The sequence below is a fragment of the Strix uralensis genome, chromosome 3 (assembly GCF_047716275.1).
Source record: "Strix uralensis isolate ZFMK-TIS-50842 chromosome 3, bStrUra1, whole genome shotgun sequence".
In the NCBI taxonomy this organism is placed as follows: domain Eukaryota; kingdom Metazoa; phylum Chordata; class Aves; order Strigiformes; family Strigidae; genus Strix; species Strix uralensis.
The window spans coordinates 124875319-124890186 of record NC_133974.1 but is presented as its reverse complement, the minus strand read 5'-3'; the positions used below and the strand labels follow the sequence as shown (position 1 = coordinate 124890186).

The 14868-nt window shown below is 42.8% G+C and overlaps 1 protein-coding gene across 7 annotated transcripts in view; it reads right to left on the bottom strand.

Moving 5' to 3' along the window:
• The window catches only part of EHBP1 (EH domain binding protein 1), a 228255-nt gene that overhangs the window by 176823 nt on the left and 36564 nt on the right, over positions 1-14868 (bottom strand). For all 7 annotated transcript variants that reach the window (XM_074864301.1, XM_074864302.1, XM_074864305.1 and 4 more), the window contains exon 4: positions 6335-6430. In XM_074864301.1, coding sequence (XP_074720402.1) covers positions 6335-6430 — 96 coding nt within the window. The remainder of the gene's footprint in view (positions 1-6334; positions 6431-14868) is intronic.

Genomic DNA, 14868 nt, shown 5'->3' with positions numbered 1-14868 from the left:
TCAGCATTAATAGATACCCATATGATTACAGTTACAACACAGTTTGTACTGCAACCACCATTTCACTCTGTGGACTATACATTTCCATGTGTGGTCTCCATAAAAAGTGATGTTTCTATAAATCTGGCTAATCTTTCATCTTATTTTGGATTTGAAGAGTGTAAATACCAGTAAAAAAATGTTAACCACACATACTTCCCTCACCAGCTAACCCATATTCTCCATTCATTTCCCACATAAAACTCATGCAATGAATTGAGCAAACTATTATTTGACGACATACAGCTGACTACTCTTTAGGAAAAAAAATGCCAGTGCAAAGAAGAATAAGCCTAGAAATAACAGTTATAGCAGCCTTTGAAATTCTCACTGTATGAAAGCCTTCCCTGATTACACAGCACGCAAAACCTCATCTCACCTACAAGCAGATACAAGTAATCACTGAAAATGCACAGCTGGAAACACCTAAAGACAAGAGTTATAAACAGACCTCATTCCCATCCTCCTTCCTGAAAGCAAATGATAATGAAAATTACCTAAAAAGCTCAAGGAACAAACTGTCTCCGGTATTTTTCTCAGCCTGAAACTGCCTCAAACCTCAATGTAACACAATGGGAGTTGGCAAGAGCCATTTTTTTGGATAATGTTCATTTTTTTACCAACATACCACAGACGCAGAACTACACTCTATCCAACAGTCGTTATTGTTTTACCTTGGATTGAAAACCGTATTTGGGCAAATGGACTGAACAGCTTGTTATTGCTCCTCATTTTGTTGTGTAAAAAAGAATCATCACTTAGTATCAAGAGACAGGCCCCATTTTCCTGTTTCTCTTTCCACATGCATTTGCCTCTCAGTATGACACTCCTTTTCAGCAGCTTCAACTAAGTTTCAGAGCCTTCTTTTTTCCCCCCTACCCTTTTTCTTTTCTTTTTTTTTTTTTCCAGTAAGATGGCTTTAGTGTTCAAAAGTAACACTCAGGTGAGAAGCCAATAGTAGGGAACTGTGCAAAGGATAGGACATCATCTTACAGTTCTCTTCCAGTGAGACTCTCAGATATTAATTTCTTCAACTCTCCTCTCAAGGTCAGTAGAGTGCTTTTGTCCACCAGCGAAAACCCAGCCCATTTCACATTTTCCCAGTAACTGTTAACTACTTCCCTGGATATAAGCTGGCCCTCAACAAGCTCAGTCCTACAGACCTTTCTCTGCAACCCCATTCTGCCCATCCACATGCCAACTACCCAAAACCAGACAACTCTTCTGGGCTCAGGGCAAGACAAGTGCAACAATGTCTGTCACATTTTTCTGTTCTCTGTTGACCAGTCCATCACCAGCCCATTCCGCAAGGAGCTTTGCCAATGACTAGATCCTTTCCGCAGTGTATAAGGTGGTTTCAGAAGACTGAAGAAAGATAACCCTTCTCAAAAAGTTTAGGCTCTCTGCAGAGTTATTTCTGTATCTCTTGTAACAGGAGTGACATCAGCAAACAAGGGACTGCTCCTTCTCCTAATCAGCAGCCAGAGCGGGTGGGGAAAAATCTTCAGACTGTTAGACTCTTCCTCTCTTCCTTCCCTGTGCCTCCTCCCTAAGCTTTCCTGGCTTTTGAAGCTTGTCTTTCAATTAGATCACTTCATACCAGCCTTAATCTTTGGTCTTTCTTCTTGGGGAATAACTACTTAAGGACTGTCATACTGAATCAGATCAAATGATGACAGGGTTTGTGATCTTCCTCTACCAGTGACTTATAGCAGATGCTCCGGGTACTCCAGCATCTGTCCTCAGCTTTTGTACTTGGCTCTTTGAAGCCACAGAAGACTCAAAATTTGACCCAATTGATGTCACTTTCAGTGCTGCTTACAAAGGTCTGATTAGTCTAGAAAGTCACATATCACTCTGGTCAGCTTTTGCTGAGCATCCAGAAAGCAGGGAGCTCTGAGCAGACAGAACCGTCCCTGTGCATCACCACACGAAGCTCACGACAGCTCACACTTTCATGTAAAGTCTCTGGGCTAGGATTGACATGTATTTGTTTTTAAAATAGATTTTTTACAATTAGTCCCCACACTAACCCTGGATATTTTATTTCGTGTGCAAATGTGCTCATTTCCCCAAGCACACAATTTTTGTATCTGACACACATCATCTTGTCTACAGGGCTGGTTTTTTTCCTGCTATGGAATATCTTCCACAGCATCCAGTCAAGCCACTAGTCTCTCCTAAACTGAAACAAGTATGTTCTGAACCTGGGTTTGTTCTTTGCTTCTGGGAAATGGCTTTAGGAGAAGGTTTGGGCGCGTTATTTTTTTTCCCCTTTCCCCAAGACCATGTATTGGTTCTGCTGCAGTGTTCCTGCTAGTTCATTGCTGGGTACTGCGCTATCATCAAAGCATGTGATTGACTCAGGCTTTCAGGAAAGAAGATACAGGATTTATTCAGAGAACTGTGTGGGGATGAGAATACTTTTAACAATACCAGCCTCCTTTTATCATATCTTTTATTCTTATTTTACTCATAAGTATTTTTTTGTGTGTTTAGAAAGCTATGCCTTTAAAAATGTCTTTTTCAAACTTTTGAATGAAGAGCTGGTAATCTTCCCTGTTGTTGCAATAGTACACTGGTGTGATAAACCATGTTACCCACAAAACAAGTGGTTTTTGTAATCCAGTGGAGCAAAGTCCATGCTTACACCAGAAGAACAAACATTTTTGCTTGGGAAGTTCACTTTGCTTTAAGGTAGAAAATAATGATGTTTGCAGTATAAATCCTCATAGTAGAACTGATATTTACTTCGCTTTGCTAAAAGCACTGGGCTTGCTTGGCAGTTAAAATTTCTCATTTAAAAATCTCTCTCAGTTGATACAGGTATGTGTTTGTACATAAAGCCATGGAAAAGTATACAAGCTTTCACATATGAGGGCTAAACCTTGCTAATGAAGGGACTCTAAAAATGAACTTCTGGAGTGCAACCATGGAAACAATGAAAAATGTGAATTCAGCTAGCTTTTCTGGCAATTGTAGATCTTTCCATGAAAGCACAACAAATCATGGATTTAATATGCATAATAGGTTTATTGTTTCACACTGTTTCTTTCTCCCCATTTTGGTTGAAAAACCCAAGGCATAACCAAACATCGATGTAGAGTATAGCAAAGGAAGAAGTTAAACTTTCAGAACAGATGGAACTTTTTATGTAATCAGCAGTTCAGCCAGCCGGATGGGCAGCAGCTAGAGCTAGTCAAGGGAGGCTGGATCAATATATCCATTTGATGCTTTTCCCTGTGTGACTCCAGAGCATTATAAAGTTTTACTAGCAACCCAGAACTGAGATGAAACAAGAAGGTTTTATTTATTTGAAATGGAAGTTTTCTAAAGAAAGGTTATAGTCCCTTCAATACTTAGCTCTGCTTGCCTAAGAATTACAAATATATTGCTGGAAACCAGTTAACACCCAAAATAGGGATGTGCAGATAATGCAAAATATGTTGTCTGTTGACTGATCACAGGCACTTTGCTAGCCAGCTCTCAAGTGTCCATGGGTGACTACTAGAGAGGATATTCTTAACGTTCTCATCAGCACTTGAAACCTCGACTTATCTCCTAATCCTACCAGCAACACATTTCAACAGCCACTTACAAATGCACAGCCACTACTATGTGAATCATTTCCCAAAACATGTAGCTGTCTATTCTGGAGTCTACTCTTGCCCTTCCCTGCACTTATATTTCAAACAGCACCACTGCGCTAATTTGTTATCTGTGATTGCTGCAAAGCTCTGTCAGAGCACCCTGCTCCCATCAGTGGGCTCTGCCAGTGCGGATGTGAAGCCAGCAGCTTCCCTTAGCTTCTTGGGTTCTAAAGAAAGAGGACAACTACTGTTTGTTAAACAACACAGCCACGCTAAGTGTACTTACTGCAAAGTGCCAAACATTCAGCAGTCACTCTCCTTTGCAGAAGAGTGGCTCCTAAATGGACTTTTACAGAACTGCAAGATGAGCCACCTCTTTTCCTGAGCTTTACTGCTTTCAGTGTTTTCACCTCCCTCCTTCCAGAGGAAGGAACAATATAAATACCTGACTTGTAAGTCAGCTCCCAAAAAGGCTGCTGCAGTGTGGTATTACGTACTTCCCTTCCCACCACTCTAGCACTGACCAGACAATGCATCAGCTGTGCAAAAAAATAGCTAGTTCTTTTTGACTGTCTTTGCCCAGAACATACCAGCTCCGAAGTGCCAGCTCTCTGGGCGTTAGGACATATTCCATGCTACAGCTGAAGTGCCGCTGTAGCACTGAGCCAACAGAGCCATCAGAGAACTGGGCACAGCCTAAACTGCGCTAACACCATCTTCTGCCTGCAATCACGTATCACTCACAGCTCATTAGTCCAGGCAGGCTGCTGGTCTCACACAGATACAGCGCTCCCAGGGCATTACCCAGCTTGCTCAAGAAGTGCTGCTCTGCGCCACACCTGCATACCCTTATAGAGAAACAAGTGGGTTTGGCCACTTCCAGGCAACTCGTGTTGAAGGAGCCAGAGGATCAATTAGAGCAGATTTACATTAAGAGCTGCCTGACAATATGATGCTTCTTTGCGTGATCTCAATATTTTGATTCTAAAAGCTGGTGCTCGTTCCCCAAGAGATCAGTGTGTACCATTCCCAGAAGGCACAGGCTGTGGTGTTATTCATGCTCCCACCTCTCCTCCCAGACCAACCCTTGCGATGGGCAGGCTTATTTCTGGGGAGAGGAGGAGGAAGTCCAGTGAACGGATCTGCCTACAGTCACAGTGCTGGGTAAAGTTAATCTTGGGGTAATACCTAACACCAGCTCCAGAGACCCTTCTGTACGGTCCCAGCCCTCAGTTTCAGTGGTGCAACTACAAGGTTGCTGTGCTGTGCTACATAACACAGCCCTGAAGCTGTGCAGGCAGGAATAAAAGGGTAGTGTGGGATGGCAGGAGGAGGCTGGGAAACACTTGTACTCCAAAGCCACAGCACCCAAAAGAAACTTAATTTCTCATTCTTCACGTAACATGTTATCGCATACACAATCAAGAATTGTGTACATTTCTGCTTCACTGTAAATGTTAAAAATATTAAATAACATTTACTGTGTTACATAACCATATTCAGATTATACAGACATGCACCATAGTCACATAATGGTGGCTAAACTTCTTAATCCAAGTAGAGGCACTTGAAGCACGCAAAGGCAAACAATTTTTGCTAGTGAACTTTTGAACCTCAGTTGAAGACTCTGTGTCTCCTAAGAAGAGACAAATTTATGATAGTTAGCATCACTGGCAACCAGTGTTCATTAGTGATCCCAAGGACAAAAAAAACCAGGAGAGAAACCCCCTTTTTAGGCTTAATGAACCAAGTAATAAATTCACATTCTAAGGCTAACCAGAAGCCACTTCTAAGCAGTTGTTCAGGGAAGTCCCCAAGACAAAGAAATATAAATATTACTAATTAGAAAAAAGTATGTTACTGTTGCCCTAAACTGTAAAGGGAACTATTATAAATAAGAACAACCAGAGTGTGGCTGGAGACACCAGAGTAAAGAACAAGAAAGAACTAATGGAATGAAAATCCCAGAAATCTTCAGCCTCCCAGGCAACCTCCTACGCTGTCACATGTACAAAGCTGCACTGTTTATCTTTATGCAGAAAGGGCTTTGCCCAATGATATTTGGGAAATATTTTTTAGCATAACCATCAATTTCTCCTCCTGCCTCACAGCCACACAAATAAGCTTTTTTAATAAAACAACTGCAGTTCCTAAAAAAAAAGTCCCTCTTAAAGTCTTGTAATTCTCTGTACTACTCAAATACTCCACATCCACTCCTATGATTGCAATCATGTAAGTACTGTGATGTTTGTGTGGCATGCTAAATACTGTGAAATTAAGAGCTGGATCCTGTTTCCTAGTCAATAGCATAAGAAATAGGGTCACTGCACTGCAACTGAACAAGGAAGTCTAGAAATGGCTGTGTTTTGACAACTTCTGGCATACAGTATTTAAAGAAAACCAAACAGACTATAACCCATGCCAAGCCCTTACACACATACTACGTGCGCAGTTACACATGTACTAAATTCTATGCCAATGACTCGCCACAATCAGCTCAATGGCATATTTCAGTGTGTTAACTAAACTACAAAAGTAAGCGTTGGCAGGGAACAGACCATCCTTCTCCTGGATTTAAGCTGGAGACATAAGGTTGTGCATTTAATGACTTAGCCAGTCTTGTGATTATAATCTGACATTTCCAAACAGAATTTTTCATATGCTCTTTATGAAATATGAAAGATTATGCTTTAAAAAAAACATACCTTAAAGAGTGTCACAGTAATTTCAACATTTTCAGGAACAGGCCATACCACCACCCCACGGTATGGGTTCTTGATGCCAGGCTGCCAGCTGTGAGCCTAAAGGAAGAAAAGAAACAGTTGTATTAAAGCCATTATGAAAGTGCTGACTCTACTCCCACAGGGCCTAGCACATGTAGGTAGAAGTAACATGTCACTGACTCCAAAAAGTCTGTGCTCTTAAACCTATGACTCTACTGAACGCTGTGAAAGGACATCATTAAGAATGACAGTAAGGAAACTCAGACCACTAGCAGGCTTTTTTTTTTCCCCACTGAACTAAAGCTGTTCCTCCTCACAAGGTCCTAAACTCCGGGTGGTTTTTTTAAGTACATAGCACAGGTCAGGACACTCAGAGCCTGCAAAAAATTAAGGCTGTAAGCTTCTGCAGCAAGCTGAGCTTTAGTTTGTTTTCATTCAGATGAAGGAATGTTTTTATTTAAAGAACACATGAGTACAGCACATAGTGCAGGTTTAACCATGTTTACACCTAAATAGAGTAAAAAGACAGTTTTATTTAAGAAAAAAAAAGTGAAAATGATTATTTATAATACAGATTAAATGCTACTAAAACATTTAAATTCTTGAGAATTAACATGCTGGGTACCTACACCTAGAAAAATGTCGTGGTTTAAGACCAATGGGCAACTGAGCACCACGCAGCTGCTCACTCACTCCTTCTCCCTCAGGGATGGGGAGAAGAAAATAAAACAAAAGGCTTGGGCACTGAGACAAGGACAGAGGGGGGTAACTGACCCATTAGGGTCACGGGCAAAAGACAGACTCGTGAGGCGAAGAAAAAGAACACCAATTTAATTTGAACACCACCACCATTTAATTTACCAGAGTAGGACAGTGAGAAATACAACGACATCTGAAGAACACCTCCCCTCACCCCTCCCTTCTTCCCAGGCTCAGCTTTGCTCCTGATTTCTCTACCTCCTTCCCCCCAGCAAAGCAGGGGGGCAGGGAATGGGGGTTGTGGTCAGTTCATCACGCATTGTTTCTGCCGCTCCTTCCTCCTCAAGGGGAGGACTCCTCACACTCTTCCCCTGCTCCAGTGTGGGGTCCCTCCCACGGGGACAGTCCTCCACGAACTTCTCCCATGTGAGTCCTTCCCATGGGCAGCAGTTCTCCCAGCAACACACTGCTCCAGCACGGGCTTTCTTCAGAGTCCCAGCCTTCTGCTCTGGCTTGGGGCCTTCCACCAGCTGCAGGAAGGCATCTGCTCCCCTGGTGACCTCCATGGGTGCAGGGGCACAGCCTGCCTCACCACGGGCTTCAGGGGAGCCTCTGCTCCAGCACACCTCCCCCTTCCTCCTCTTCCTTTCTTCCACCGACCTCAGTGTTTGCAGAGGTATCTCCCTCACAACTCCTCCTCTCAGGTTCCCTTTCTTAAATATGTTATGGCAGAGGCGCAGCCACCATCACTAATCGTCCCAGCCTTGGCCAGAGGTGAGTCCAGCTTGGAGCCGGGGGACCTTCGAAAAGCTTCTCACAGGGGGCCACTACTGTAGCCCCCTCCTCTGCTATCAAAAACCCCACAACACAAACCCAGCACAAAAGGATAATGAAAAAAACAACAGTTAAATAGACTAAGAACTTGTCTACCTTTGAGTATCAGCTTAGACTGATGTATGGTCTGTATTTAAATCTTAACAGCTAGTGATGCGTTAGCATTTCTGTTTCGGAATAAGTATGCTTTTTCCAAGCTTTTAATCCATTTTGTGATGCTGCAAGACAAACGAGGGAGGGATGCTGATGCACAAGAGACTGCTGAGGAGCAGGGGTGTTATTAGAAGTCTGTGGAAGTTTTATCAGGAAAGAATGTACAATCTATTTACTGTTATATGAAGCCAATTAACTCAGCTTTTTTTCTTTTTTTAATTCTAATGCATAACTCATTGCACTTTTATACTCCTTCCAATACTCAGAACTTTAGATTAAGACTGCCTATTAGAACAAATTGTTGTTATAATAAGGTTAGTAGGACTTGTGCCTCAGGTTCTCAGGTACCCTAAGGTAACCTGGGCAACTTTAAACATGAATTTGCTATACTAAAGTGAGAAAGACTAAGATGGTGAAACAGTCCCAATTCAGTCACATCAAGGCAATAACTCTGCTGCTGGGTACTGTGTGTACTCCAGATGCCAGGCTCATATCTGACAGCCCCCTCACACATGCTTGCTGCTTCAGGAGTGCTCCTGCACTCAGCTGGACTTTCACGGGATCCTGCAGCATCACAGGTACCTCCAGTGGACTCGCTCTGACTCTGATCCCTCAATCCTCACAAAGCAGAGTCTACAGATTACCTGCAGGTGACAATAACTGCTAAGGCAGCAGGGACAAGGAGAAGAAGGATGAAGGGAGAGACAGAGGAGTTGGAAAGATGTAAAGCTGAGGAACAGAGAAGCTGCTGGTACAATCCAGCCTGCACAGCCACCATGAAAGAGAGCCCTACCTGCCTCCACAGCTACATGTGCACAGCACGCTTATTTCCATCCCGTTATTTTTATTTTCTTGCCAAACATTGCCAGCTCTCCTGTGGTTTTATCACAAGTTTTTCCCACCTTTGGTGTTCTGCTGAAAACCCCAGCTCCCAAAGATGCCTAACTAGATTAGAAATTTCAGTAAGCTTCTATGCTTTGTGCTTGCAGAGTAAACTTAAATAATATGACTTGGGGCATCTGAAAAAAGAAATTTAGAAAAAAGAGTAACTTGAAAGAACCCAATTTCTACTACTTTTAACTCCACGAATTTCAGACTAATCTCATTATTCTAAAGCAGGCCTGGATGAATTTCTGAATAACTGAGCGAACAACCCTGTTCATAGCTTTACTCCACAAGCTTAGTTTATAAGAAAAAGATGTTTTGTGAGCAGCAAAACACACCACAGTAGTTGTCATCCCTACCACAGCCACTCGAGCTCCAGCTCGCATCTCCCTTTCGTGAGACCCACAGTCCCCCTCAACATTCTCCCCTTGCCTGATGGAGATATTCAGCAGGCACCAGGCAGCCATCCAGAGCCAGGCACACGCTCACCTGCCAGCCAGCCTGTCCTCGTGTAGCATCTTGTAAGATAAACCAACTTCTCCTCCATAGGGACACTCTATCCTCTTTCCAGATACCAATTTTCACAAAACTAATAGGAGCTCATGGCGTGTCTGGAACCTGCACTCTCCTGCTAGTTTTGGCCAATAATGACAATTACGTCAAACTTGCGACGTCCAATGTCCAAGCACTGACAGCCTGCTCAGCTGAGGATCACTTGTTCCATTTGTAGAAAAAACTAGAAAATAAGCTTTCACTGGTGCAGGCAAAGCTTTACTCAAGCACTTCATCAGTGTTGCCTCCCACCAGGAGAGTTAGTGAGACACAATAAACACACACACACAGATATTTATATATGATTTTCTGTCACTGTGACAGGCATGTCACTGAAAGCAACAACCAGGAGACAGGCCCCAGCTAATGAGCTTTTAAAGCAAAGCTGTTCTGTGATCAGCTGAATGTTATTAAATCCTCCTCTGGCTTTGAAAAATAAACACTGTACCACACAAACATAGTGACAGGAAAAGATAACGTCAAAACTACATCTGGGTTGTTGAGAAGGAGAAAGGGAAAGGGGAAAGCAAAGGGAAAAAAACACTGAGGAAGGGCTAACGACGACGATAATTTAAAATTAAGATGCAGAGTTATTCTAATGCAGTATTTCTCATGTCAGGTAACTTCAAGAAATTGAAGCACAGAAGTCCATCTGGCCTGTATCAAAAAACCTTTTCAACTCCCAAATTATAAGCCCTAACTTTGGTATGTGAGGTGCATAGCAGAATTGCCAACACTTCCAGACAGGGGATTGCTGTCAGGGCTCAGACAAGGTGAGGTGCTGCATCCATGCAGTACTTTTCCACCCTAACCCTCACCTCTAACGCTATTGCCCATTGGGTTGTGCTTCCTAGACCCACTTTTTCTTTATCTCCTACTAGTTTTCACTAGCCATCTCCTCTTGTCTCTGACACCAAGGCAACAGAAGCTACTAAGCAGAAGTGACCACCAGCAGCAGGTGCCTCACCCACAGCCCTCCCCCTTGCCAGACCCATCTCCTAAATCCAAGGGACAAGAGCTATGGCCTGGAAAGAGAAGGAGAAATGCTCTGTTGCATTTCAAGGAGCAAGGCAACTCCTCCCTTTTTCTGCCAGTGGAAAATAAGAGGAGACGACGTAGCATGAAAGCTCTTTTAAATCAGGAAACAAAAGCTACAGGAGGGGTTGCTGGAATACCCTATAAATAGAGCAGGGCTGTGAATGACATTGTCCAACCCATGGCATCGCTCTGGCACAAAACTAATGACTGTCAGAGGAAAAGCGCTGTTTAAGAAAGGCTGTGAAGGTGAGCCTACAGACTCGGCCGGGCACTTCAGGCTTCCCAGTTTTGAGATCTTTCCCCAGTTTTCTCTCTCTAAAACGACAGCAGTTACAAACCAGACAGCCTGCTTTTGCGTACACAATGTTGTGAACATCACAACTGTTCTGCTGTGCTTGAACTGGAAAGACAGACTTGATACCTGTGCAGTTTTGCCCTCTGGTTCCAGTAAGAAGGGAAGAATCTTTAAAAATAGATTGAAATCAGGAACTTACGGGGCCAGATTAATGCACATACAACACACCAAAGATCTTATAAACTGTACTCAAAATTAGTGAAACACTCCTGAAAATACTGAATCAGTTGTCAAGCAGCCTTCAATGGTCAGTAATTTCAAACACAGAGAGAGTGCTCTGTTGTTTGTGCAAATTCTCAACATTTAGTAATACTTAAGCTATTATCAGCAAGGTACAGTCTCTCCACTCTTGCTAAGTGCCCACTTTCTGGTCATATGGAACAGCAGTCTCACACACAGCTCACCTCATGCACAGGCTAGACAAACTCAAGTCTTGTTCTCCTGTAGTTTCTGCTGGAGAGCACAGAGTGGGCTTACTTTTATGAGTGGGCTTAATCGTAAAAGTAACATTTCACAGCATTGCTGAAAGTCTTGTACCAAATGGTGAAACGTTACAGAAGATCATAAAGCAGCTCTATCTAGTTCAACATACAGCAATACAGTGATTGAACAAAAAAAGATGAGACTACCTCACTTGAGGGCTGCCTTTTGTACACCACTTTTCCTTATAATTACCCACCAGGGGCTGACCTTGACCAATGAAACTGCCCTCCCACTCTGCAGGCAAACTTGAACTGCAAAATACAAATACATTTCTGCAAAACTTGGAACAAACCAGGTAATTTTATAAACACTGTTATTTCTGAAGCAGTCTCCTCCAATCTAAAAACCAGGAACTATCAATTCTCTGTAATATAAGAAAGTGTATAAACATTAATAAATCCAGTGTCATCCTCTTAGAGGGAAGAAGTGGAGACAGCAAAAACAAAAAACCCTACCAAACCTACACCAAAATTTTTTAGCCAATTCTTGGGGGGGGCAGGGGGGAACAAACAACAAAACATGAAAGACACCAAATATAAATCTTCTCTTACAGTCACTGCTCAGCTGTCTAGATTATAGAATATAAACAGAACAATCTTTTAAAACTGAATAAAAAAAAGAGAAAGTTGGAGACAGCCCCAAATCAGGAACTTTGGTTTCAAACAGGAAGTTAATAAATGCCACCACAAGCTGTTCATCACTTCATCATGAAGATGATAAGGCAGACGCAGGCAAATCAACTACCTAAAGTACATTATGGAAGTCACTTCGCCAGCTTCTCTATGTAGGGGATTTCATGACCTGGCACATGCCATTCCTATCATGACCAAGTCTGCTTACTGCTGCTTACACTTTTCCTTGTCTTTACAAAAATCTCTTTCCTGACCCTTTAAAAACAAAATATTACATCATTTCAAGAGCCTACCCTTCCAGATGTTTTGTTACCCATCTGCTTTCTCCCTTCTTCACTACTGCCTCGTGTCATCCTGCCTGTTGTGCAGGATAATTACAAGTTACTTTCCTGTAAGATCCTAGAGCTGACCATAATATTTTAAGCCTGCTGCAAATTATGGACCAGTTTATATTTATGAATCAAAAATATGTTCCTATAGCCAAGCCCTCAATATTGTTTTTTAAAAGCAAAAGTCAGAAACAGATCTACCATTATTCTTCACCTAAAGCCCCAGGAGTGGCTTTACTGTAAGCCAGCGAGCTGCTGCTTTTCTTTTCCTGGTAACATTTTTGCCAACTGCCTATGATCAGACCAGCTCTGCTGTTTGTCTCTGTGACAGGCTGTTCAGGGCACAAGAACCAAGCAGGAGCTCAACTGGCTCCAACGGTGCTTAGGGCAGTTCAGCTTGTAAGGATAAGCCCTCTTCTTCAGCATTATCCAGGCAGAACACTTAGACAGGAAGAAGAAAAAAAATTAACGAATAACTCAAAGAGTAGGAGCTGGCATTAAGCAGCCAGATCCTTCATCTGGTGCCTCCATGCCAGCAGCATGTCTCATGAAGACCGAGCATTACTCCAATTTGCTCTATGTGATGAGCGCCACCAAAGCCAGACATCATCTGGGGACAAAGGTCAGCATGGTCCAGCTGCTAACAGACCTGCTGGAAAAGGAATGGACTGGGAAAAGCTGCCGATTCCCCCACACCAGAGGAAACCTCAACTGGTAGTTTGTGGATGGCTGCTTCTTCTGTACCATAGTTCAGTATCACAAAGGGAGGAGACAAATTAAAGACAGTACTCCAGACTATAGCTTGCATCCCATGATCATCTTGAAATCACTGAGCTTGGCCCTCCAGTTCAAGAGGCTGGGCACTAGAACAACGCTCCTGTCACTCCCGCCCTGGGATGCAGTCCAAAAAACCCAGCAAGTGCCAAAGAAGAAAGTTCAAAGCCCTGGAAATGCCAGGCAGCCTTCATTCAACCCATTGCTGTCTGTGTCCCTTGAGAGCAGACAAGGAAACTAGCCGATTCCCACAGGTCTTCCCATGAATGTCTTCAATTCATCAGCACACACACGTGTTACAACTGTAATTATGCATCCATGTATTACTGCTAAAAAGCTACAGAAAGACTGCTAAGCTTGGACAATGAGCAAAAACTTGTCTTCACTAGGAAACATTCTCTAGCACTGGGCTAGCTGTTCAAGCTTCGTTTCACACATACACACTTATGACATATTCCTTAAATACATGAGTCATGCTATTTCTTCCACCAAATCTTGCCTTACCCACTGCCCACAATAGATGATGCTCAGATGAAGAGCCTCTTCCCCTCTTATCAGTTTCTGGCCTTATCTATTGGGCTTCTTATTTTAAAAAAAAAAACCCTGAATGCAGAGTTACTTTTCTCATAGTTTTCTGGAACATCCATCACCACCTCAGAATGTCACCAAAAGTTAACTTTACGGGATGCCTGGAAAAAAAGAAGGGCATTATGGCCCCCAATTTACAAGCAGCCAAAGAATAGCCAGTTTCCACTAATTTGGCATGGTCTGCTTAAATCAGCAATGATCTTACTTTATAGGGATTAAGCATGAAACAACCTTTTGTTTTGTCTTCCAAAACAGACTTTTTTCACTTCAACTGTAATGATGGCTGCTCAACTGCTGCAAGTCTCCATGCCCCAAACACCCACAAAATGGAAAGACACATCAAATCTAGCTTTAATACTCTAGCTAACCTCAGTCAGGAGCTTTGTAGATCAGGATGGGACAAAACTGAACTCCCCAAGGCAGCATTTAAATCACATAAGAGTGAGGCAGTCTTTTCCATTCATGTCCTATGCCTTCTTTAACAAACACCCTCCAACTTCTTCATCAATTAAGCAGTTTTGCTCACCACTCACTCCTCACGTTCTCCCTAACCACTGTCTGCCTAACAAGGCGGCAATGCTGTAGGAAAACAATTTGCAACTGTGTTATTAAAGGCTCTATCATATGCCTAAAATGGTATGCACTGACTATTAGAATGCCTCAACCTAATTTTGACCGCTTACATTTGCAACCCAATATGATTTGTTACTTTACTAACAAACTGAGAAGCCCTAGAAGTGCCATTACTGAACTGCACTAGTCCCAGGCACTCATTGGCACGTTAGAGTCACGACATGCCTTTGTAATGGGAGCATCAGGGAAGAAGCTGGTAGTGACAGGCAGGGCTGGCACTAGACAATGAAGCAGCCAGAAAAGGCAATAGATTGCCAAGGACAGCAAAAGAGGTGACCCAACTGCTACTTTATCGATGGCATATCCTTGAAAAAAGGCTAGGTGGGCTGCTGATGTGGACAACAAGAGATCTTTTTAACTCCCTACATCTAGATCCTTTTTACTTCCTGTCCCTCTACTTCTCTTGGCTCTGTTCTTACTGTTCAAGTTCTTTCCCTGTTCCCAACGTTGTTCCTTCTCCCATGTGTTTAAACAGTTTTTGATAAACCTGCAGCAGAAGTGTTGAAATCACGGGCAAGGCACCTTCTTTCAGCTTTGATACAAAAAGGACCTTTGAAGAAT